The sequence below is a fragment of the Ips typographus genome, linkage group LG5 (genome assembly GCF_016097725.1).
Source record: "Ips typographus isolate SLU linkage group LG5, UJ_Ityp_2.0, whole genome shotgun sequence".
NCBI classification, from domain to species: domain Eukaryota; kingdom Metazoa; phylum Arthropoda; class Insecta; order Coleoptera; family Curculionidae; genus Ips; species Ips typographus.
In genome coordinates this window covers 8,642,823-8,666,933 of record NC_138426.1, presented here as the reverse complement: position 1 = coordinate 8,666,933, position 24,111 = coordinate 8,642,823, and the positions used below count along the sequence as shown (strand labels likewise).

Genomic DNA, 24,111 nt, shown 5'->3' with positions numbered 1-24,111 from the left:
GCGGAAGTGCAACCATCTTGAAAATATTTTAGTTGGATTGGGCATGCCCACATCAGTATCCTACCAAATTTTCAAAACTCTCCTATTTATACTTTTTCCAATATCAATCGAGGTCTTTCGTCGTGGGACACCCTGTATACACGGTGTGCCACGACGGAATAAAACGCCGAATATACACGTCCTTTCTTTTTCTAAAAGCTTCTAGATTTTTCCGGAAACATTCGAGCACATTTCGTTTTTGAAAGCTTCCAATTTAGCTTTAAAAAGCGATCAAAATTTTCCAAAATTTTTCCCAAAACATTACAGCTGTTTCTAAAACATTCCAGAATATTAGACGCTTCTAAAAGCTTCCAAAACTTCTATGGGCTTCAAAAATCATTCAGAACCCTCCAAAATCCTTTCTAAAACATTGCAACTGTTTCTAAAACATAAAATATTTAGGAGGTTTTAAAGAGTTTTACAACCTACAGTGCTGTAAACTATGATAAGCATTTCTTCATTCATTCATCAAAGTTCTTCCCGAAACATTGCAGCTGTTTCTAAAACTTTTAGATTATCTAGAACCTTCTGAAAACTTTTCAGCACATTTCGTGAGATTTATAAAAGATTCCATAACTTCAATAAGCTTTGAAAAGCATTCGAACCTCCAACTATTTTTAAAAAGTTTCACAACCTACAAACTACCCCTTAAACATGTTGATGCAAATCCTTCAAGAGTCTACATTAAACTAATAAACTTTAAAGCAGGTACACATGTCTAAAAAGTGTAGATCAGTTCAAAGATCTTTTATTGGTTGAGTATGGAATTCAGGCAATTGTCGACACAAAAGACCTCACGTCGCCTCGCACAATTACGACAATACGAGCAAACTGACGGCTCCCTTTTAGGTTCTTGGACGTCACAATGGAAGCCGGGAATTTGATTTTTCACGTGAAGCCCGGATTCGGGATGAGGGATTATCCTTGTCAGCCTATATCTTTGTTAGTTCCTTTCCTACTGGATCCGGCTTAGCACTCCCTTGGCTAACTTAGTTTGTCGGACCTGCACCTGAAATGTTTTAACGTATACGATTAACTGGAACCGATAAAAATAACCGAGTAGACTATGCAAGTAAATTGAAATGTATTTTTCATTCTTGAACGGTTAGACTCTGGTAACGAATGCAGTCCATTTAACAAACACGCTGTTTTTACACGGGCTATTTCGGTGTCGTTACTTTTACGCACCAGTTCACCGAAAAAAAGCGAATATTTTCTTGTCACGCCTTTTGTTTTGCACCCTCGTAAAAAATGCATGCCGATTTGTCAGCGTCTGGTAAAGCGCTTTCTATAACGTGAAATATGGCCGCGTTCTGTACGCTTCACCCTTCTCTCCCTCACTCGACAAATAGATTTTCGAATAATTTGTCTGCTTTAGTTTGCTGAATTCCAGAATGGTTCCGGCACACTCAATACACAAAAATTCAGTACCAAAACGTATGCAAAACCACACTTTCCCATCATCATCGATCAAACTTAGCATGTCACAGTAATCAAGTTTCGAAGCAAAAAAAACAGATTATAATAAAAATTTGCCCAGCAGACGTGTGAATAGCGGCTCTCATAATTGCAAAATCTTGTACGGCTTTTCCGACCCCGTTACGAAAGAGAAATTATTCCGACTGCAGCTGCACAAAGCCATATTTATGTGCAGATTTATTCGGAATGTGCATGAATAAATTGAACGTCTTGCCAGAGATGAAAAGCGCACTTGTCTTCGACATTTCTTTACCCACTAAATTAAACACCTTTCTCAGTTTGAATCACTTCGAATTGAAAAATTTAATTTTTGTTTTCAGTTAATCTGTTTAATAACTTGAATTAGTATATTACATACTCAGGTGAAAAGTGTTTGTGTGTTTTGTTTATTGACTAACTTTTCCCTTTTCATCTACGCAACAGTTAAATTGTATGATGCTGCAGATTACACCACAGAAAGGTAAACGAAATTTATTTTGATTTTTCATCAAAATTGTATATTCTCAGTAGTGGCTGGAAATTGCAGGCACAGCTCGCCTAAAAATTTAAAAAAGTACAGTTTAAGCTACAACTGGAATTAAAAAATAGTATATGACAGTTACAGAGATAGTAGAGTCCTAAAGCTTGATTGGTCAAACAAAAGCAGCAAGCTGAAAGCTGCTTTGTTTGGCCAATCATCCAAATAATAATAAAAATATTTAAAATGAAAAATGAACCTATTTAATAATAATTTCTGATCTACGAATAATTAATTTTAATTGCTCAATAAAGTCAATACTTGTTGTACTCAAATTCACTTACATCGTAGACACAATAGCATAGAAAATATTAGTTTCTGTAGCTCAAAACTCTTCATGTACCTGTCACAAAAAAAATCACATATTACAAGCTCTGGCGGTCGTGGACGTTATAAAATTAGTCCAAATTTCGTTCAAAAATCAAAGATAATTTCTGATTTGGCAAGAAGAAGGGACAAAAGTTAATTTTTTACTGAAACAGGTTAACCAGACAGAAATATTTACTTTTTCTAGTAAAATGGCAGAGATACAAAATTAGGCAACGGAAATTTTCCCAGAGATCAAAAATGTTCGGAATAACTTTCTGCCCACTTAGAGAACTGGGTGAACTCGGTCACAACTGGCAGAGCGTTAATAGTTTCAAATTGAACTGTTTTTCCTTTTGATTTTTTTGAACACTCTGTATATGTACACGCATGACAGTCGTGTTGCAGTTAGCACAATGTGAAAGAGCATTTCAGGACGACCATGTTGAACAAAATTTTCAACATTTTACCACAATTTCCAAAAAAAAACTAGAATATTTCGGTAACGGTTAGGGTTGACAGGTTGAAACAGTGAAACATGAGTATTTCTACAATTTCTATCGACGTTTCTTGTAAAAGTTGCTGCATCAGTACCCAAAACCACTACTTACTTTCATCAGAAAAATTAAGGAGGTTAGAACCCTATTTTTTGCGAAAACCGTTTATTTTAACAAACCAAAAAAAAACTGTTTTCCGTAAAAATAATTGTTATTCACTAACTTCAAATCTCTCAAAAACGATAAAGTTAACGCAAAATTTTATTTTATTGAAAAACTAAAACTTTTCAAAAAATACTATAAGTATTTGATTTCTGTCGAGAAATTAGTTTATCTCGAGACAGAAATTAAACTTTCTACCTTGGTTTGTATACTATTTTATTTTCAACCATTTATCAAAATCTTATCGAACTTAATAAATCATTCAGTTGAAATATTAATTGCTAATAGTCTCTAACAATAAGGTAGTATAGGTGTAGGAGTAGTTATGACTTCAACCACAATAAACGACGGGTGATTTGTTTACAATTACATGACAACGTCATTATTGTGCTATTCTGTCATTAATATTTTGATCTAAAACGTTTCTTAAAGTGCTTTTCATATGGAGATTTCTGAAGACGCAGGTGTTACTCATTATCATCTGAGCTGCGAGCTGTTGCAGAGCCCAGATATGACAAAACGCATATTGACATTCACCCGGGTGGAAAGTGACACTTACCACTTATAAAGTACTCACTTTCCACCCGGGCGGAAAGTTAAAATTTACGTTGGTTTTTGGAAAACTGCATCAAAATTATAAAAATTAGTATTTCCGCGTGTTAATCACAAAACGATTGAACATAATATACTGGGTGTTAAAAAAAAAACTAATAAGAAAAACAGTTAAACTTGAAACTAACGCTGTGCCAGTTGTGACTGCGTTTACCCGGTTCTAAGTATTTCCGTAACTCTAACCGTTAAGGAATAAATGTTTCTGTAATTTTGTTCTGGCATTTTTTTGAAAACTGAAATTGTTATCAGTGAATCTCAGGAAAAAATAATTCCGAAAATCTTTCCCAGCAGTATAAAAAGGAATGAAAGCCACGAAACGATGATTTGTGGTTAAATAATTTGTATGAACGGAATATTTATTTGATTATTAGTTGTCTTTATGTTCATTTCAATCAGTATGCAATGCCTGATTAACTGCAGTAATAGTTGCAGACAAGACAAATCTAAGAAAAATGCAAGATTTTTGTGAAATTCTAGCCTGCATACGTATACCGGACTGTCTATTAAAACATACCTTATTGCAGTTTTTTGAATCTTCTTAGTTAACAGTAATCATTTATTTTCTAGATTAAATAGATTAGAATCGTAAAAGATATGACAATGTTGTTAAACAATTAATTTCTATAACAACAGAATACTGTCCTTTTGAAAGTAAAACTTGATCAGAGTGATTTAGTGTTTTTAATTGGATATCTTCTTATGTTTTTGCTGTCGACAGACAAAATATGCAGGTGCCGGTAAATGTAGGAACAACTTGAATGAAAAACTAGCACTTTTCGCACGTGTTAGGTAAACAACTCTTTCCTGTTTAATTGCTTCTACACAGGGTTGTTTAGTTTAGTTTTCTACAATTGATGTACTGTAACTGCAATTTTTCAAATGGACTCTGATTTGTACGAATCAGCTAGCTAGTTCAAATTCCGCCAACGTCACCATAAGGCTGAACCTGAAAGGGAAATAAAAAGGAGTAATCGTGACAACGTGGCCCAATAGGTAATTTCCTTCGGCAATAAACGGCTCCCCTGGAAGACGATAAAAATAAAAGGTATTTAAAATGCGAACTACTTGAATTGTCGTCACTAGGGAATGGGATTCGGACGAATGATGGTCCGGGCACAATAGCAATCAACTATCTTTATGGCTGCAGTCGACGTTCTCGTAACGAAGGATTTGTTTATCAGCTTTACTGCTTTCCCGGACACATTGTTGCAACTTTTGCCGGTTCTTGCACTGATTGCTATCTAAGAACCGGTTAAAAGCTTTTTCTTTCGTTGACACCACTACGGGATTTATTACCCGATATGCATTGTTTTATCGAACTGGTATTTAAACTAAATTGACCACGCAACCAAACAATTTTGAAATTTGTTTGCTCTATCATTATTCGATATAACGAGGACGTAGGTTTGTTTTATTGCCTTAAAATAGTCTTGTAATGACTTAATATAGCACTGACAATTATTATTGACATCTACAAGATTATTAGGTACCTTAATATCTTGGAAACTGCTGTGTTTGGTTTCCTTCTGGTAAAGGAATCAAAGATTATAACTGCGTGAATGCATGATTAGACTGTAGCAGTTTCCTAATAAAATTGAGATTAAGTAGCTTAAATTACTAGTCATGTGTCAATGAAAAATAGTCATGTGATTAGTTTTAAATTTAAAACGGTCACATGACTAGAAAAACAGTCACGTGACTTCCAAAAATTAAAATAAAATTTGAAAATGATCATGTGACACTAAAAATCGGTATCAATCAATTCAAAGACGGTCACGTGATTAGAAATTTGTAATTTAATAAGTTTTTCCTAATGATATAAAACGAGATATGATAAATAGTAACAAAGTCAGTCAGCAACTAATCTTCAAGTAATTTTACAATATAAATATGCATTTAAACTATCAAATTAATAACAACATAACCTAAATGAAATAAAATCCTAGCAAAACAATCTTAGAAACGTGAAATACTAGAGAGTCTGGTTTTAACTTATTCCGTACTATTTTTCAAATTATAGTAATTTGACTGTTTTTCCTTACATAATCAACATACAATTTCTGTTGGGAAAATTTGAAAGACAGTCCCAAAAAGCAATCGAGCTTTCAGGAAATGTTTCCCTTTTCATTTTTAATATTTCAATCTCATAAAAATAATTCGCTTCGTGTAATTGAGTTTCGATTCGTTTTCTCTTTCTGCCGCTCCCGCTGCTAAGGAAATTAAATTCCCTGGTACGAAAATGCTCTAATGTTTATTTGCTTATTTATGGAGGTGATTTTTAAAATTCCCCCGAGGGATAAACACGCAAGTTGGCAAATAAGTCCGAGCGGTCCCGCGCGACCTTTACACTCCATTAACACCGTAACAGCCTCTCATATTCACCGACAACATCTCGAATCGTTGAGTAAACCCATAAATTCCCCTTCTTTGAGGCGAAGGAAACATCTAGCAGCGTAAAAGGTGTTACGGGTAGTGTTTACCTTAGTCTCGAATGCAGTAAAAGATAAACTAAAAGTCATTACCCAGATCCGGCACCAAGCAAACTTTGGAAGCGCAGCAATTTAATATCCCAAAGGGACTTGCCCCGAAGGGGTGGAACCATAAAACTTAAGCCGCAATCCTTTTGCGTGAGTGTCTTCATAAAGTCCACTATGTACTAGTTATCTGGAAAAATCAGTAATTTTTCGGTTTTAATGGTTATTGACTAACTTTTCCCTTTTCATAACGCAACAGTTAAATTGTATGATGCTGCAGATTACACCAAAGAAAGGTAAACGAAATTTATTTTCATTTTTCATCCAAATACTTACTGAGATTTACGCAAATGCTGCACATGTAAACTTCAGCTTTAAAAGTTAATGGATGGGAAAAGTTGTTTATATTTTATTTAAAATGCAAAATGAACCTATTTAATAATAATTTCTGTTCTACGAATAATTAATTTTAATTGCTCAATAAAGCCAATACTTGTTGTCCTCAAATTTCCTTACATCGTAGATTCAATAGCATAGAAAGTATTGATTTCTGTAGCTCAAAACTCTTCATGTACCTGTCACAAAAAAAAATCACATAGTACAAATTTCGTTCAAAAATCAAAGATAATTTCTGCTTTGGCAAGAAGAAGGGACAAAAGTTAATTTTTTACTGAAAAAGGTTAACCAGACAGAAATATTTACTTTTTCTAGTAAAATGGCAGAGATACAAAATTAGGCAACGGAAATTTCCCAGATATCAAAAATGTTCAGAATAACTTTCTGCCCACTTAGAACTGGGTGAACTCGGTCACAACTGGCAGAGCGTTAATAGTTTCAAATTGAACTGTTTTTCCTTTTGATTTTTTTGAACACCCTGTATATGTACACGCATGACAGTCGTGTTGCAGTTAGCACACTGTGAAAGAGCATTTCAGGACGACCATTTTGAACAAATTTTCAACATTTTACCACAATTTCCAAAAAAAAAACTAGAATATTTCGGTAATGGTTAGGGTTGAGAGATTGAAACAGTGAAACATGAGTATTTCTACAATTTCTATCGATGTTTCTTGTAAAAGTTGCTACTTCAGTACCCAAAACCACTACTTACTTTCATCAGAAAAATTAAGGAGATTAGAACCCTATTTTTTGCGAAAACCGTTTATTTTAGCAAACCAAGAAAAAGTGTTTTCCGTACAAATAATTGTTATACACTAACTTTAATAAAAAAAATTAAAATCTCTCAAAAACGATAAAGTTGGCTCAAAATTTTATTTTATTGAAAAACTAAAACTTTTCAAAAAATACTATACAAATATTTTTCTTATTTTAATCACTCTGTATCTTTGTTACTTTACTGGTTGCATGAAAATATTTTTGTTGCAAAACAGATTATTTTCACTCATATCACTGGAAAAAACTGTTGGAGGGCAACTAAATCGAACAAAATAAATAAAAAACCCAAATTGACGCATTAATCAGTTGCCCCGTACAACTCTTGAACTGACAACGAGCAATTTATTCATTAAAATTTTAGTAAACAAAACTCTCGACTCCCATCAATTTCAAACTGCAAAAGCGGGATTTATCATATTTTAACATGCAATGTAATACAACGCAATATACTGTGATTAGCGGTTTTTGCGCCTCACTTATACAGGCAATAACTTTCCTTCTTGATTTATTTGATGTGAGATTTTACGCACTGTTGTTTTACTAATGTTGCTTTGATGTTTTGCGGCTAATATTGCATGCAGACTAGCGCAATGTGGCAAGTAACGCAACTGTTAAATTTGCTTCTAGCATGATATACTAGGACAGGAAGAGTGAGGAAAATCAAGTAAATAAAATTCACACATTTACAACAAGAATCATTGTTTTACTCATCGAATTAACTGGTAAAATTTTAACTAAGTTTCCCAGTTCACACAAAAACCAAATTTATGGACCTGTAGTGAAACTTTCGTTGTAAACATGTGACTTTCCGAGTCAAATACACACTTTCCCATATTACGTTATAGCGTGACTGAAATCCTGAAACTTATCTATAGAAAAATCTAAGTAAACGCATATTCCGATAATTCTATGATATTCAATAAAGATTGGTGGTTTGTTATGTTAACCTATCACGATTCCTATTTATTGTAAGAGTACACTGGTTGTTTAGTATAAAATAGTTTAGTTTCTCACTGGTGCAATTAATGCAATAAAAGTATTTGTCAGAAAGATTACAAATTACTTGCATTCAGGTGCAGATGTGCAACAGTAAAAACAATTAGTACTAAAAATACAAGAAAACATAATGAACGGTTAGTGAAATTAATAAATTGTTTGTGATAAAGATTTGCAAAAAAAATTGATTCAACTTGACCTCAATTATCTCAGAAACTGTACACATTTTCGTACAGAAATTTCGTTTGTCTAAGTTTGCACACTACGACAGGATAATAATATACAGGGTGTCCCATTAAAATACGTTGTAAACAACCTTCTTAAGCTATCCTTTCATAAAGTTAAAAACAACTTTCACCTCAGTCATTGTCTCATTGAAAAAAAGTAACTTTAGTGACTTTAAATGCAATATCAACACTGCTTAGATTATTATACATAATTAATGAGCCAGTAACAAAATAACATTCTTACCTTCACATTACACATATTGTTAATCGGATTGGGGATGGAATTTGTCGTTATTGAAAGATTCGTAATTCGAGCATGTTATGAATTTTTATTCTTTTTTGGTAGGCTGTCGTACAGAAGCAGATTTCATTAAACCGATGATTCCCCGCTTCCATTGAACCGAATAAAGTGGAACAAATTAAACATTCTATCCCTGGCATACAGTCGCGTCCCATAGCGGAATCGAACAGAAATTTAATTATGCACATGGAGGAATGGAGGGGTATAAATTTTGAAAACACGTCCGGATTTATATATTTTTCGACAAATGTATTATATAGAAAAATTTCATCCCGAATCGAGACTGTAATTAATTGAGTAACAAATTTTGAACTTTTATTTACAGTCTAAACGAGAATTTTATTAGAATCACGTCATTCTAAAAACAGCAGTCAGAACATTACAACCACCAAACAAAATAGCTGAAAACTGTAAAGTGTGAATATCATTGCTTATGTTAAATAGTTTCTTATATGTCTTTGGTAATTAGAGAGGTGCACAACAACAACAAAAATTCAATTAACTTAACCTAACCTAACTAATTTCAACCTCAAAAACTCGATTCTATTGTCCTTTTTCGTAGAATTATCCCGTTTTCTAGTGTACTTTGGAAATTACACAAATCAGTCAATTTACCATAAAACTGTCATGATATTTTGAAATCGTTTATCTTAACTATACTTGATGTCTCAATTCAAACTTCTGTATGTTATTTTGTAGCCAGTTTAATTCTCTATTAAAACTCCAGAAAGATATTTTGTCCTTCTCAGAAGGAATATCTACTGAGGGATCTTCATTCCCCCATAACTCAGTCATATGGCAAAATTCAGGAAAATGTTGAGAGAGAAAAATTGAGGAGAATTTAATTTTCTACAAAAACGTGAGAGGAACATTTTGCCCTCAAAAGCGTCAGAAGGAAGGAATATTCCGAAGACCAAGACAAGATGTGTGAGTCTCTGAATAGCACTATCAATCTTCTGTATTTTCTTTTTCTTGACAAAATTTAACAAAGGTTTAAAGTGAAAAATTGTAACTAGTTTATTTCTCTCATGATACGCAAACTATGTGGAAAATTACATCAAAATAGTAAATCCTAGACTTGTTTGAATGTGACGTTTGCTTCTCTATTTGTTGATTTTCTTCATAAACAAGTTTAATAAATAATTGATTGAAATTTGCATATACAAATCTATCATCTGATAACCTCCAACTGTGCCGTCTAATTTGAATTGCTTTTTGCCCTTATTTTGTATGTATCTCTTGGCTATATCTGCGATATGCAATCAATGTTCGTAATATCTTCGTTTCTGGTTGGGTCTTCTGTCTCACCACACAAAAAACGAAGAAATGAGTAACTCGTCTCAACAAACATATAGAACATATCTCCAATGTTCGTAAATTCGGCCGTTTGGCGGAAACTCTTTAAACTGTATAAATACAATTTTTTTTTGTAAAAATACCCTTTGCGGTTGACAGAAAAGAGACCGGCCACGTTGCCAAATAAAAGCAAATGGATAATGCCGTTTTGCGGCTGGCGCACAACAACGAGGCAATCTTTTGAAATAATAGGGGGGTCGGTTTATCCTTTACGAGATGCCACGGCGGTTTGCTGCAAGAATTGCAATGTAAATGCAATTTGCCTCGTGATTTTTACAATCCCCCGGCTATACGGAAAAGTGGATTTTGTCGAATCGAGTTTGAATCCGGTGGTGTTCACTAATGGTTAGATTCTAATTATCCACTAACCACAGTTAAAGGCTTTGGAAGCCCGCGTAATTAAATTTGTGGTGGAACCATTATTGTGCCACGACTTAAAGTTTAATAATCAAACTCCTTAGTTTCCTTAATTTTCGCAAATCTACCAACAAGTACAGAATCCAGTTCTTGTTGCTTTAGAATAATTTTAATTAAATTCACAAACAAAACTATTACATTTTAATTTCATATACACAAGACGTTTGATAAATAAGTAGGTACACTAATCAAGTGTGAACAAAAATTATGGTAATAGAGTACTGGCGTAAATCTCAGCACACTGGGTACGCTTTGTGATCGGTCAAAAGAGCTTGCTGCTTTTTTTGACCAATGATTTGATTTACGCAAATACTGCACAAGTAGACTTTTCAAACTAGTTGTTAGGAAAATGGTAGCTTGTAAAATAAATCATAATAAGCCATCGACTAACCAATTCCCATTTGACTAAAGGTAAATTAAGAAAACCACTAGAAATTCTTGAGCTGGAGGCACTTTAGAAGCGAATGTCCCAAGACGAAGAAAAAGAAGAGTCTCTTATCCCTTTTGCCATTTCAAAGTGGCGCTGTTTACACAGCACACAACCATTCCCCGCCTTATTGTATTACCTTTAGGACGCCCTTTATAAGCTCAAATATTCATGGAAAATCCCTTTATGTTCGTTCGATATCGACTAAACGCCGCGCTTAGGATTATAGACGCTCTTGCAAATCGAATGGGAGTATTGTAATTTTATTTCGGGAACGAAAAAGCCACTTATTTGCAATCGTTTCATCTGGAAACTGTACGCTATTATTACGGTTAAAACGAAAAATTTACTGTATTTAATAAACAGGGAAAATTGAAGATTAAATATTTAAAAGGTTGGAAAGCCATACACTGTGAGGTTTATACATCTTTAATGAAGTTTTTGGTCAAAGTTGATAATCACCAATTATATCACTAAAAGTAATCCAACTATCGACAACTCTGCTCGTATAATTTGGGTCATGTTTGGTCCCATCGACTAAAAGTGTTTTTTTGGATTTCCTGGTGCCAACCAGTGAGACGCGACCATTGGAAGCTCTCGGAAAACTGAATTAAGCTCAAGAAAATCGGAAAATGGCATTTTTTAAGTTTTTGTCAAAATTTGTCCTATATTTTGGCGAGGAGAAGAAACAGGGGACTTTAAAAGAATCAACCCAAGATTTTGGTAGGGTTGCCTACCCATAACCTACTTAAATTAGTTCATTGTAGACCAATGTTTACCCATTGTAATCCTTTTTTCGAGATTTTTTAAGATGATACTAATATTACATTTACTTTGCCTGTAAATGTAATATTATTAGTGGTTCTGTGTGGAAATTTCTTTACTTTTCCTTTTGTTCATGTAAATTAATAGTTATTGAAAATAGTCATCGAATTTTGCTATAACAAAAATTCCAAAATCTGTAAAAATCGTAAAAGTTTATGTTTTTAGCTAAATTTTTTGATATTTTAGCCAAGTCCATTGGTGTCGAGCAATTCTTTTATATTTAATATGGATCTTCCTTATTGTACTGTATTGTCCTACCTTGTTGGACCTTGACAAAAACACAGGAAATTTCAGCTGTCTGCTAAAATATACGGCAAATTTCGTGATGCCAATTTTCCGAGAGTTCTCAATGGCCGTTTTCCACTATCTGGAAACTCAGAACAACACGTTTTGTCGATGGGACCAAACATGACCCAAATTTTATTACATAATGTAATATACTATTATTCCCATATTGACTAGTAAAATCTAATAAAGTAATTGTATTTTCAGTTACTATAATGCCTGTAGGAGCAGTACTAACACGCAGTGCCACCTTACCATGTGACATCGAAACAGAAGACCGTGATGACCGAGTCTACATGATACTTTGGTACAAAGACGGCCACAGCAAACCAATCTTCAGGTAAGTCCCCAGAATTCCTGTAGATTCGTAGTTAATTACTTGTATGTGTCATAATAACATGTCTCCCTGAACCTTAGCGTCTTCAATTAACAGAAACACGCCTAGTGGAGTCAAGATAATTGAATATACCGGTTAATTTATACGCGTATCGCCATAACCGGATCGACGTCCTGATAATGAATCTCTTGTGCGTAGGCATAAATTTGCTTCGAGATAATTGGAAGCATTGTGCTCAAGACAGTCGTAATTGATTAGGTTGCTATGGGATGATTAATTGTTATTGCTTGATTGTCCAGTTATTTTGATCCTTAATAAAGTAACACGGCCTGATGTAAGTACAAACTGATGTAACAGTTCATTGAGAACATTTTTGCTCACTTGACATTTTTTTGTAAGTTTAACCGTTTTTCAGATATTTGCCAAATGCATTTTTACTTTTACTCAAAAATTACCTTAAAACTTTGACACTCATTGTATTTCAGTCATTTTTGGTAGTTTCGGGCTCAACCACTAAAGAACCGTCTTAACAAGGTCTTTTCAGTGATGTTAACTAAAAAAGTTCTATCTACAAAATTGTCTACAGGGTGATCAAAAATGTTGAACTACTACAGTTTTTGAGCCCGCCCGATATAGCCCCAGGAATAATTAATGTTGAAACTTACATGGGTTGATGCAGCATTTTATTGAAAATATTTTTGTTATCTTTCAAATTTCTTGTAACTTATATATCTTGGCCAAAAACTGCTTTAATGTCATTTTTTTAAGTTTAATCCAAAATTTAGTCTGAAATTTTGACTCCCTGTATATCGGTTATTTTTGGGAGTTCAAAGTGGTTCAACCACTTAAAAGAACCGTCTTAATGAGCTCTTTTCAGTGGTGTTAAACAAAAAAATATATCTTTTAAAAATTACCTACAGGTTAACTAAAATCGTTCTTAACTTAAAACTGTGCGTAAACGTTAACTGCTTGATTTAAGTGACCAAACCCAAAAGTAACATTGTGGCTTAAATTCATGCAAACCACAGCAAATTGGTATGGTAAGCATAACACACTCATATTATGACAAATTAATAAAAACAAAATCCACAGGATTAATAGTCTGCCTAACAAAAACATAGAGACTAATTTAAATTGGATTAAGGTCCATTTAATGAAATGTGCCGGTGGTCAGACGACCCAACGCTAGGGATTAAGTAATAGGGCCTGTTCCCATTTGCGTCATTTCTCTATAATATCTCGTAAGCATTGCAACGTTTTCGTAACCGAGTTTATGGTTAACTGGGAACGTTTTGCAGCTGCTCTATACGGCGACGTGGCCCGGTTTTATACTCGACGAGATTAAACAGAGCCCGCATTATCCCGCGAAATAAATTTTTAAAAGTTTCGGCAAAACCGCGAATTAAAACTTCCGCCTTTCGAACCGGGGCCATACGGGCCTGGGCTCGTTTGAATTATGACTGAGATGGTTCGTTAAATGTCGGAGCGGAATTTTTGATGGAAACTTAAATATACTTAATACGTTTTCTGTTTGATTAAGAGGAGGTTCCGCTTCAGTCAACAACGTTGAATTGGAAAGAGCGTTTGCCTGCGTTTCACTAACGAAAATTAAAAATGTAAAACTTTTAAGTAGAGAACAAAGTTATTTTGTGAACATTTGCTTCAACCAAAAATAAATATTATATTACAAAACTGCATTACGGGCAGTAACTTTTTAGTATTCAACAGCATTAACGTCCACCAGATTGTTACTTAGTTTCACGTAACAGAAAATCCTCTGGTTTCCCAGCCTTTAGATTTACAGGTGTAGTGGTCTCTGCCATCGTTTGACTCAATTTTATGTAAGTATGACAGAAACTACAAAATGAAAACATGCAAAACTCAAAAATGGTGTGTCGTTTCAATTAATAACAGTTAAAGTTGTATTTAAAGCTCCATGAAATCATATTTGACAATTGTGATGTTTAATGAATGAGTTTTGAAATGAAGCTATAAAACACCATAAAAGTGTATTGTTTTGGTTAATTACAGTTCAAGTTGTGTTTACAGCTTCGTGAGGGTATATTTGACATTTGTGACGTTTAATAACAGTTTTGAATGTAATTTTTAGTGATGTGTCACCTGTCACCACTGTCAAAATTGACTGGATAATGCTACGAAGCTATAAAACATCAAAAAGGTGTATCGTTTTGGTTAATTACAGTTAAAGTTGAATTTACTGCTTCGTAAGGCCACATTTGGCAGTTGTGACGTTCGATGACAGTTTTATATCTGGATTATAGTCACGTGACATTTGTCACTCTTGTCAAAATTGACACGGTATTGCTGTAAAGCTATAAAATCCGAAAAAGTAGTAGCGTTTTGGTTTATTACAGTTCAAGTTGTATTTACAGTTTCATGCAACCATATTTGACAGTTGTGACCTTTAATAACAGTTTAAGGTGAGTCTTATAAACACGTGACACCTGTCACTACTTTTAAAATTGGCTCAATAATGCTATGAAGCTCTAAAACTCGAAAAAGGTGTATCGTCTTGGTTAATTACTGCCCAAGTTGTATTTCCAGCTTCAGGAAGCCATATTTCACAGTTTTGACGTGTATTGGTAGCTTTAAATGTAGCTTATAGTCACGTGACACCGGTCACAACTGTCAAAACTGACGTGGTAGTGCTATTAAGCTATAAAACACCAAAAAGTGGATCGTTTAGATTAAGTTACAGTTTACGTTGTATTTACAGTTACACAAAACCATATTTGACAGTTGTGACGTTTGATATAACTGTTTTAGATATGGCTTATAGTAACGTGCTATCTGTCACTCCTGTCAAAATTGACAGGGTAGTGCTATACAGCAATAAAACCCGAAAAAGTTGTATTGTTTTGGTTTATTACAGTTCAAGTTGTACATATTTACAGTTTTATGATGCCATATTTGACAGTTGTGACGTTTAGTGACAGTTTAAGATGAGGATGAGGATTATAAATACGTGACATCTGTAACTACTATCAAAATTGATTTAATTGTGCTATGATGGTATAAAACCCAAAAAATGGTTTATAGTTTTGTTCAATTACTTTTAAGCTGTATTTACAGTTTCATGAGGCCATATTTCACAGTTATGACGTGTATTGATAGTTTTAAATGTAGCTTACAGTCAGTCAGTTACAGATTCCTGCATTTTGTGATAAAATTTAAAATTTGTAGCAATAATATGATGGTCAAATGGTTCCCAGTCAAATTCTACTCAAGTATTGCTGAATAAAATTTTGTTTATTTTAGCTTGTAACCGTTTTAGTCAAAAACAGGAGAAATCTTGCGCATTAGCTCGAAACAAATAATTTTCGTTCCAATCCTGTCGGGATAAAGACACGTACAAAATGCATTCGTGTCTAAATGCTTTCATTTGCGATGGGGGAAAACAAATCAAAACATCGCGTACAAATGCAACGAGTTTCCTTAATGGCAAAACATAAATCCCAGACGCGTCGACAATGTTTCGACTCGTACCTTAATTAAAGGGTATTCGCATTCGATTCAGGACCGATAAGACCCGAACAAAAATCAACATTTTAAAGCCATCGAAAGGCGGGCACAATACCGAAAACACGTTCAGAAATTCAATGAGTTATCTGATTTTAGCGACGCTCTTCTCCGACACATGTTCCGCGACCTCGTTTGATATATTGCGGTAGGACTCGGCCATTGTTGCGTCCGGACAATGTGTAAAATATGTTGCACGATGTTGTTTCTTTTATGAACGTCGCATTCAATTTGGTGTCTGTCCTGTCCGTTGAAAAATACATTTTTCCAACGGCCCCAGAGGTGAATACTGCTCATTTATACGTTGAGTCTCTCAGTTTTTGCGGTCGGACGATCGTCTTAGATAACGTTTTCCTCAATTAAGCGTTAATTAACCGAAACCGATCCGTAATTAATGCAATTTGCTTGTACTGACATGGCGAAGGGTAGCCGTACCCGTGTTTACAAACTCCATTAGGTTAGTTTCCTAGTTTTGTAATTGACTTGCGTTATTAGCTCAATTTTGCAAAAATTACCACCACTAGAATAATTGTTATTGCTGCAATTTTTTTTTAAATCACTGTAGTTACTTATCTTAAAGTGGTGATGTTAATTGTTACCTTTTTAATCACAGTGGTCAAGGCAACTTATTTAATTTACTGCTTCTTGGCAGGCAGGTCATTTAACTGAAACGACCACGTGCAAAGGGTGTGTTCACCTTTAAATATCGATTTCCATACAAATGTGATATAATTACGTTATTCATTCGAAGCTCAGTTGTTTGCTAGAAACTACTGGGCTTCTCTTAAATGAAATATTTGTATATGCAATTAAACAGTTTATTCTTCGGCGTAAATTACTGAAACCAGTTTGCAAGATTTTGACCGTTTTCAGGTTATTTACCTAACCTAGCCTAAGTCTGGAAAGTGATACTTTAAGCTCACACAATTATAATGTATAATCTTTTCTAGCTTTTTTTGGTACAAATTCTAGTACAGGTGGTAAAGACACCGACGTTTTTAATTTAAAGCACTATTGCATGCAGTTTAGTCAGCTGAACAAAGCTACGTGTTAGCGCTATATGTTTACATGTGTAATTTCTGGTAAAATTACATTTAGATTAGATCATTTAAAGGTAAATGAATGAATTGACCTTACAAAGAGTAGTTAATTGGATTAACTGCTGTATCATGTTAATTGTAACATGAACGTGAGTAATTTTTGATTGGAGTTAAATTATTGGTATTAACTGAGAGTATTATTGGCTTTCAATGTTGTAACATTTGAGCTTATTTGAAAGTATCAGTACAAAACATTACAGGTAATTTTCAGAGCTATTAAGGCTGCGAGTTTTGCAACTTAATTTACCAAGTAATTGTTTTTTATTATTTTCCCACATTAATGTTAATTTAGTTTTTAGTACCGTTGCAGATTAGTCAAAGTTATTTACAATTGAGTGAAACACTGCACTAAAAAAAAGTGGAAAATAAATTCTTCAAATTTGACGCCCTCTAGCGGCCCAACCAATAAATCACTTAACTAGTTTTGTCATATTCTTGTAAAGCCGACATATTAAAATGTTTACTATGTCAGTCAAAGTAGATATTGAAACAAAAGTAGTTATTGACTTAGCTTAACACAAATATTTATTAAAGTCATCACAGAAATCTCTAAAATTAATTTTTCAAGTTTATTAACCCTGTCTTATTTACTTAATGTCCAAACAGGGAGGCGTCACAACTTAAATTTCCCCGAGGTAAATTACCTTGACATTTATTAAAAATTAGAATATTTACCGGGGCTTATTAAACCGAGAACTTTATTGCGCGGGCCTTATTGCAGCTTGTTGAAAGTTTAAATTGATATTTCGGCTTTAATTAAGACGATAAGGTTTCGTTTTTATTGGCCGAAGAGCGAAATAAGCCGGGAGTTTCTCGTTCTCGTTACGACTTATTATACAGTCGGTATCGGAAGTGAGCCGTTTCGTTCGCGTTTAAATCGATCTAATAACAAATTTATTCGTACATGCTAATGCCAGTTTATAAATAAGTTAATCCGTCTCGGGCGTTAAATATACGCGGCTCATCATTCCTTGTCACGTGTAATTGGTCCTTTCTATGCGCGGTTTAAAAGGTTTCTATTTTGCTGGGTAAACGCGTGATATATGGGGTATTGATGAATGGGTGTGTTAAATCTTTCATGTTTTACACCGCCTCAAAATGTAATCTTCATATTGGTTATGTTTCCTTTTTTTCCTATACTGATCTCAGTTCTTTTCAGTCTTGAATGAAGAATTTGTTATAATAAAATATACACCACAAAAATTGTCATTAGATTTTGCTCAGTAAAACTCAAAACAGGTCAAAGCAATGATTGCACAATGTTGCAAAATTCGCATCGTCCATCACTCTGAAGCGTATGTAAATAATTACTGAATTCACTCTGTAGCAGATAACAATTTATTGACAAATTTTATCTATTTATTTTCAATTTTAATCCAACATCAGAGCCGGTAAATAGACAAAACAAACATAAACTAACACTTGAACGTATTCGATTCGAAAGCAAGTCTGATTTGTAGTAATTAGAATTAGATGCACAAAATGTTGGGTTTTTACATAAAACGAGTAGTTGGATCAGTTGCTGGTCAGTCACTGATTATTCTTTCTTCCCGGGATATCCAATTGAAAGCCCAAAAAACTCTTATTTGACCTAAAAAACGTTCAATAAACAATAATTTGATTTTTTAAAGCGGACATTTCTTTAGAGAAGAGCTTAGATTTTTAAAGAATCTGCCTTCTCAAGTAATAATAAAACTTTGTACTGTACCGTAAGAGTGGTTTATTTATTTAATATATTTCTAAGGTGTCATGTAACAAATCTTCAATATTGAAAAAAATCAGAACTGGCATAAAACTGACACTTGGAACTGTAAAACAAGTTTATTACAAAAAGGAAACAGTGTTCAAATTCCGTTGTGATATTTCAAAGGACGCAAAGTATCCATTTTGAGTTCGCTTTTAGAGTTTAATAGAGGACAAAAGAAAATCACCATGGAACAAATGTCTTTTTAAAGAATTAAATGAGGTGATTTAACAATCGTAGGAAGTGAATCAGTCTTAGCCATAGAAAACTGACAATGATCAGGTGCTTTTCGGAAAATTAGGTAGAAAATTTAACTTTCCCTCGTGAAACCAGTGCAATGATAATAACATTTGACATTCAATTAAATTTTTTTTTACTTTTAAATAGGAAATAAATATTGTATCCTACAACAAAACAAATTATTAATATTATGTATTATTATCGAGTGTTTAATTATAATGAATGTATATTATTGAAAAGACAATTTATTTGTTTTTAGTTTTGTAGACTGTATTTCATAATAGCTTTATAAACAACATCACACAATTGTGCAAAACGTCAAAGTGGTCATTTATCCGAGTAATATTCTCCAAAATTACATTTGGATATCAAATAACAATAATTCGCTTCCAATCTGACTGTCTCTGGCAACTTAGTTATTGTAATTTTGTTTCCTTCCAAAAAGCTTATTTAAAGTGAAATTGAAACCTTTTTTCAACAGGTTCATTATTTTTTAATTGCAGCTGGATGGATAATCCTGACTTGACAGATTCATACTTTTTGGTGATTTAACACCGTTCCGTTCACTCAAAACGAGTTTTATGTAAATTAATAATAAAGTTCATGTGTAATATTTTCAAACTTCTAAAATAAATTAACACTACCGGAAAATTAATTTCAGAGCGTTAGGTTTCCTTTCAGCCATGTATCCAACACCCTTACAAAATTTCCTCTACTAAGATCAAGAATTTCCGTAAATTGCACACATAACGCTCACTTTAATGGCAAAACTTCCTTAACTAAGTTACAATTAACTTGAAAAATGAAATGTAAACAGTAATCACACTCTATCCAATTTTAGTAATTTCTATAATGGTCAGAAAGCTGGGTTCCTAAGTCTGATTTTTGTCCATTATGTTTTCTTCGCATTTCAGACTTTCTTCATCCCTTAAAAACACTTTACTCCCCCTCGTCTTGGCAAACATAAACTCTAAATCCATTCGTTGCAGATTCCAACATAAAAGTGGAGCACTCGAAACGAGATTCCGGTGCAGCGTCCGTCCGGAATAATTTTAAAATATTTCAGGCAAGTTTCGAAATTAGCCTCGGCTTTAATCCGGGAGGATTATAAAGCGGAAAAAGTGCGGAGCAGCTGGAAACTGTTTCAGTTAACGATTAATTTAATTACAAAACGTTCGGGCACATTTACGAGCTACTATAGGTTAAACGACGTACACGGGACCGGCCTATTAGTCAACGTTACTCTGGTTCGGATGCGAAAACGTAATGTTTTTGGTGGACTCTTTCCGACAACTCGACCAGAACCTCCTAAACTGTTGAAAACTTACGAAGGTGGAATACGCACAGGGTTTTTTTTTTTTAGGAGCAATTAGCGGGTAATTACGACCGACACTCCTAAAACTGTAAATAATTCAACAACCTAGAGGGTGTGGATGTTTCGTTTTGAAATACCTCGTTTATGAGTCTTAACACGCAAAGGTGCCAAACTAGAGAATTTTTAAAAAGAATTCAATTTATAAGTTTCCAATGGTATTTATCAAGTGAAACTTGAGCTAATTAAGTTTAACGAGCTTATTGACGGTTCTGGACTGCTTTAAAAGCATTTGGAAATTTTAGACCGTTCTAGAAATTTTTAAGACTGTTCTAAAACCTTCTGGTAGCTTCCAGATTGTTTTGGAAGCTTTTGGACTGCTTTAGAAGCATTTTTCAGTTTCTATAGTGTTTTGGAAGCATCTGAAACTTTTTAGACTACTCTAGGAGCATTTGGATACTTTCAAGAGCGTATTGAAGGTTCTGAACTGCTTTAGAATCATGTTAGACGGTTCTAGAAATTGTTGGAAGCTTTTAAACTATTCGAGAAGCATACGGAATTTTTTAAACTGTTTTGAAAGCTTTTATACTATTTGAAAAGCAGTTCAAAGCTATTGGACAGTTGACCTTTTGAAAGCTTTTGCTACTTCAGAAGCATTTGAAAGCTTTTGGAATCTTCTCAGACTACTTCAGGAGGATTTGGAAGGTTGTTGGAAAGTTTCAAGAACAAATTGAAAGTTCTGAACTGTTTTAGAGACATTTGGAAATCTTAGAGACGGTTCTAAAAACTTGTTGGAAGCTTTTAAACTTCTGGAGAAGCATACTTAAGCCTTTTAACTGTTTTGAAATCTTTTAGACCAGTTGAAAGGCATATGGAAGCTTTTGGACTGTTCTAAAACCTTTGGAAGCTTCTAGGCTGCTTCGGAAGCATTTGGAAGCTTCTCAGACTACTTCAAGATTATTTGCAAATCTTAGACGGTTCTAGAAATTGTCGGAAGCTATTGCTAAGAAGCATACGGAAGTTTTTAAACTTATCGTTCTAAAACCATTTGGAAGCCTTTCGACTGCTCTAGAAGCATTTTGGAGTTTCTATAGTGTTTTGAAAGCTTCTGAAAACTTTTTAGGCTACTTAAGGAACATTTTAAAGGTTTTTGGACAGTTTAAAGAGCATAATGAAGGTTCTGGAATGCTCTAGAGGCATTTGGAAATACTTATACTGTTCTCGAAATTGCTGGATGCTTTTAACGTACTCTAAAAGCTTTTAGACTGTCTTGAGAGCTTCTGGACTAGTTAAACAGCATTTCGAAGCTTTTAGACTGTTTTGAAACATTTTTGATTACTGTAAAAGCATTCTGATCTTCTTCTTGAAATTCGATATTTATGTCTAATCCTCATTTTTGAATTTACAAACATCGCAGTACCCTTGATGATGTGCTTACTGAATATCCTGTATAAATGTATTTTGCTTTATCAAACATTAATTAGTAAATTAATGATCATTTAACAACAGATTTACTCTCATTTAAAGAGTAGGCAGTAAACTATTTCAGAAAAACTGCTTGCACCTAGAACATAACAAACACGAATGAGTCAAAAATATCTAGATAAATGTTATGTTTATGTCTTTCACAAGCCTTATCTATCTCAATATAGCAAAAGTCATTATTACCACTCAGAACTACTCACAGCCCAGTCCGTTTTTCAAATAAAAAAAATAGTTTATAGACTACATCGTATAATTCATTTGAAATATTAAATCCGATGTCCGAACGATAACGTCGACATTGTTAGCTGCAGAAAAGATGATGTAAAATGCATGAGAGCGTCATAGTTTCCTCGATTTAGCTTCCATTGCGGAATATCAATAGGTTGTTGGTAAACTCGGTTAAGTTTTATTTCAACCTTAGACACATGCAGCCCGTAAAATATGAGGGCTGCATTTTATGTTTCTTCCGTCTCTCTGTAATTGTTCGGCTTGTTTTACTGTCGGTTTACGATCCGTGGATCGTTTGGTTTTATGTTTAGTTTGGAAAAAATCCAATAACGCGGTTTAAGTTAATTAAATCGCTTGCGCGCGCCGTCCGAAATTGTTCATAAGTAGTTCATAAATCATTCTGGACCGTGGCTCCAAGCACCAATCGCTTTATAGTCCACTAAAATCCCGATAAAACGTAAGAATTACGGGAAGAATAAATAGAGTTAGTGGCAATAAAGCAAAGAGCGGGAGGATCATATTTTACACGTCGCACATGTCTTGGATTGAAAGCGACCGGGAATTTTCAATTGCCGCGCCCCTTTTGTGGCATTTGATTGAATCCACGGGCCTGGAAAAGCATTTATCATTTTTATCCCGCAATGTACTTGGACCGCTTAATCAACAAACCACTTCCCATACGATAAAAACCCACGACGACCTAAATTTCCAACAAGCACTTTGCAGACACTAAAACCGGCGGTAATACGGAAATTTTACCGTTAGTTTTAAAAATTATAGTTGACGAGATAAAACTGGGAGCTGTTTAATCTCGACGCTTGTAAAACGAGAAAACCGGTCCGCAACCGAGCAGCTGCAAACTGGTTTCAGTTAATTTGATTGCGATACGTAGCATACGTTATAACCTGCTCTGTGCTGCCTGTGTTTACATTACGATCCTATCGTATGTTTGATCTCGCCGTGTACGGGAGTCAATAAATGTGCATTCCGAGGCTCAAAACAATAACTTGGTTCCACCACAGCTTGTCGGGGATGCTCCCTTGTACCCCACAGTTTATTCACGTTCTGCGGCACCAACCTGCACCGCATTTCGCTAAAATCTTCGGAATTTATATAGCTACAAGCGAATGTAGTTCGCCAGAGTTAATTCCCTGGAAAATAGTTTCCGAACTGGATCGTTGCTTGTAAGGATAATGCCAGGAGCTTTCTTAATAAGCCCTTACACCGCAAAAGTTGTTTATTTTAAAATCATACTCATGTAGTATATGGCCTAGAAACTTCTTAGTTTTTGATTTGTATAAAAGAGCAAGAAATTGAAATTATTGATGCAAAACGCAATATTTAGTGATTCTTACTCTTTCGGGTAATTTTCATCTTAACACATGTTTAAGTGGTCATTGAAGTACCCCTAATGACTAATTTAATAATTATAACTGGTCATAATTACATTTTTTGTTTACACTCACACTGTCAAGGAAACTCACCAAAAATCTGTAATATTCCTAAATTCACACTTAAAATGCAATGTTGCCAGCAAGTTTTGGTTCCCTAGCTAGGTAGGATTGCAGTTAACAAGGTGCAAGAAAATGTTGGTAATTAGGATCACCTAAAAATTCGGAAAATTTTTGTTTAATACTATGCAAACTAGTAATTATTATTCATCTTTTTAATGAAAATATGACGCCAAAAGACATAACCTAACCATCCAAAAAGAGTGACTATTAACCCAACCTAGGCTATCAAGGAAAAATGGCGCCAAAAATATAAAGCCACTTGTTTGGCGCCATTTCTTCTTCTTCTTGTCAATACTGAAAAAATCACGTCAAAACACATAACCTAACAAAACAAAAACTACTAACCTAACCTAACAAGAATAAAATGACTCCCAAAATGTAAACACAGTAATTGGTGCCATTTTTTATTTTTTTTCATTACTGAAATAATGGTGCCAAATCGCAGAACCTAACCTGCCTATAACCTAGTCCGGTATTGTTTCAACATACACAAACCGCAATTTTGAGTCTATTTA

The 24,111-nt window shown here is 34.1% G+C and overlaps 2 protein-coding genes across 8 annotated transcripts in view; one reads left to right on the top strand and one right to left on the bottom strand.

Moving 5' to 3' along the window:
- Sdhaf3 (Succinate dehydrogenase assembly factor 3) overlaps positions 1–24,111 on the bottom strand; it is a 173,504-nt gene that overhangs the window by 9,933 nt on the left and 139,460 nt on the right. For 2 of the 5 annotated variants that reach the window (XR_014178272.1, XR_014178270.1), the window contains one exon: positions 772–1,048. The exons of 1 other annotated variant lie outside the window; for it this stretch is intronic. The gene's annotated coding sequence lies outside the window, so the exon portion shown is untranslated. Of the gene's footprint in view, positions 1–771; positions 1,049–4,397; positions 4,559–6,134; positions 6,277–24,111 lie in introns of those variants that run through there. 2 more of the 5 variants (XR_014178271.1, XR_014178273.1) reach the window with 2 other exon arrangements.
- Positions 1–24,111, top strand: part of LOC145729096 (protein turtle homolog A-like) — a 132,664-nt gene that overhangs the window by 56,172 nt on the left and 52,381 nt on the right. For all 3 annotated transcript variants that reach the window (XM_081979712.1, XM_081979714.1, XM_081979713.1), the window contains exon 2: positions 12,304–12,436. In XM_081979712.1, the coding sequence (XP_081835838.1) occupies positions 12,304–12,436 (133 nt within the window). The remainder of the gene's footprint in view (positions 1–12,303; positions 12,437–24,111) is intronic.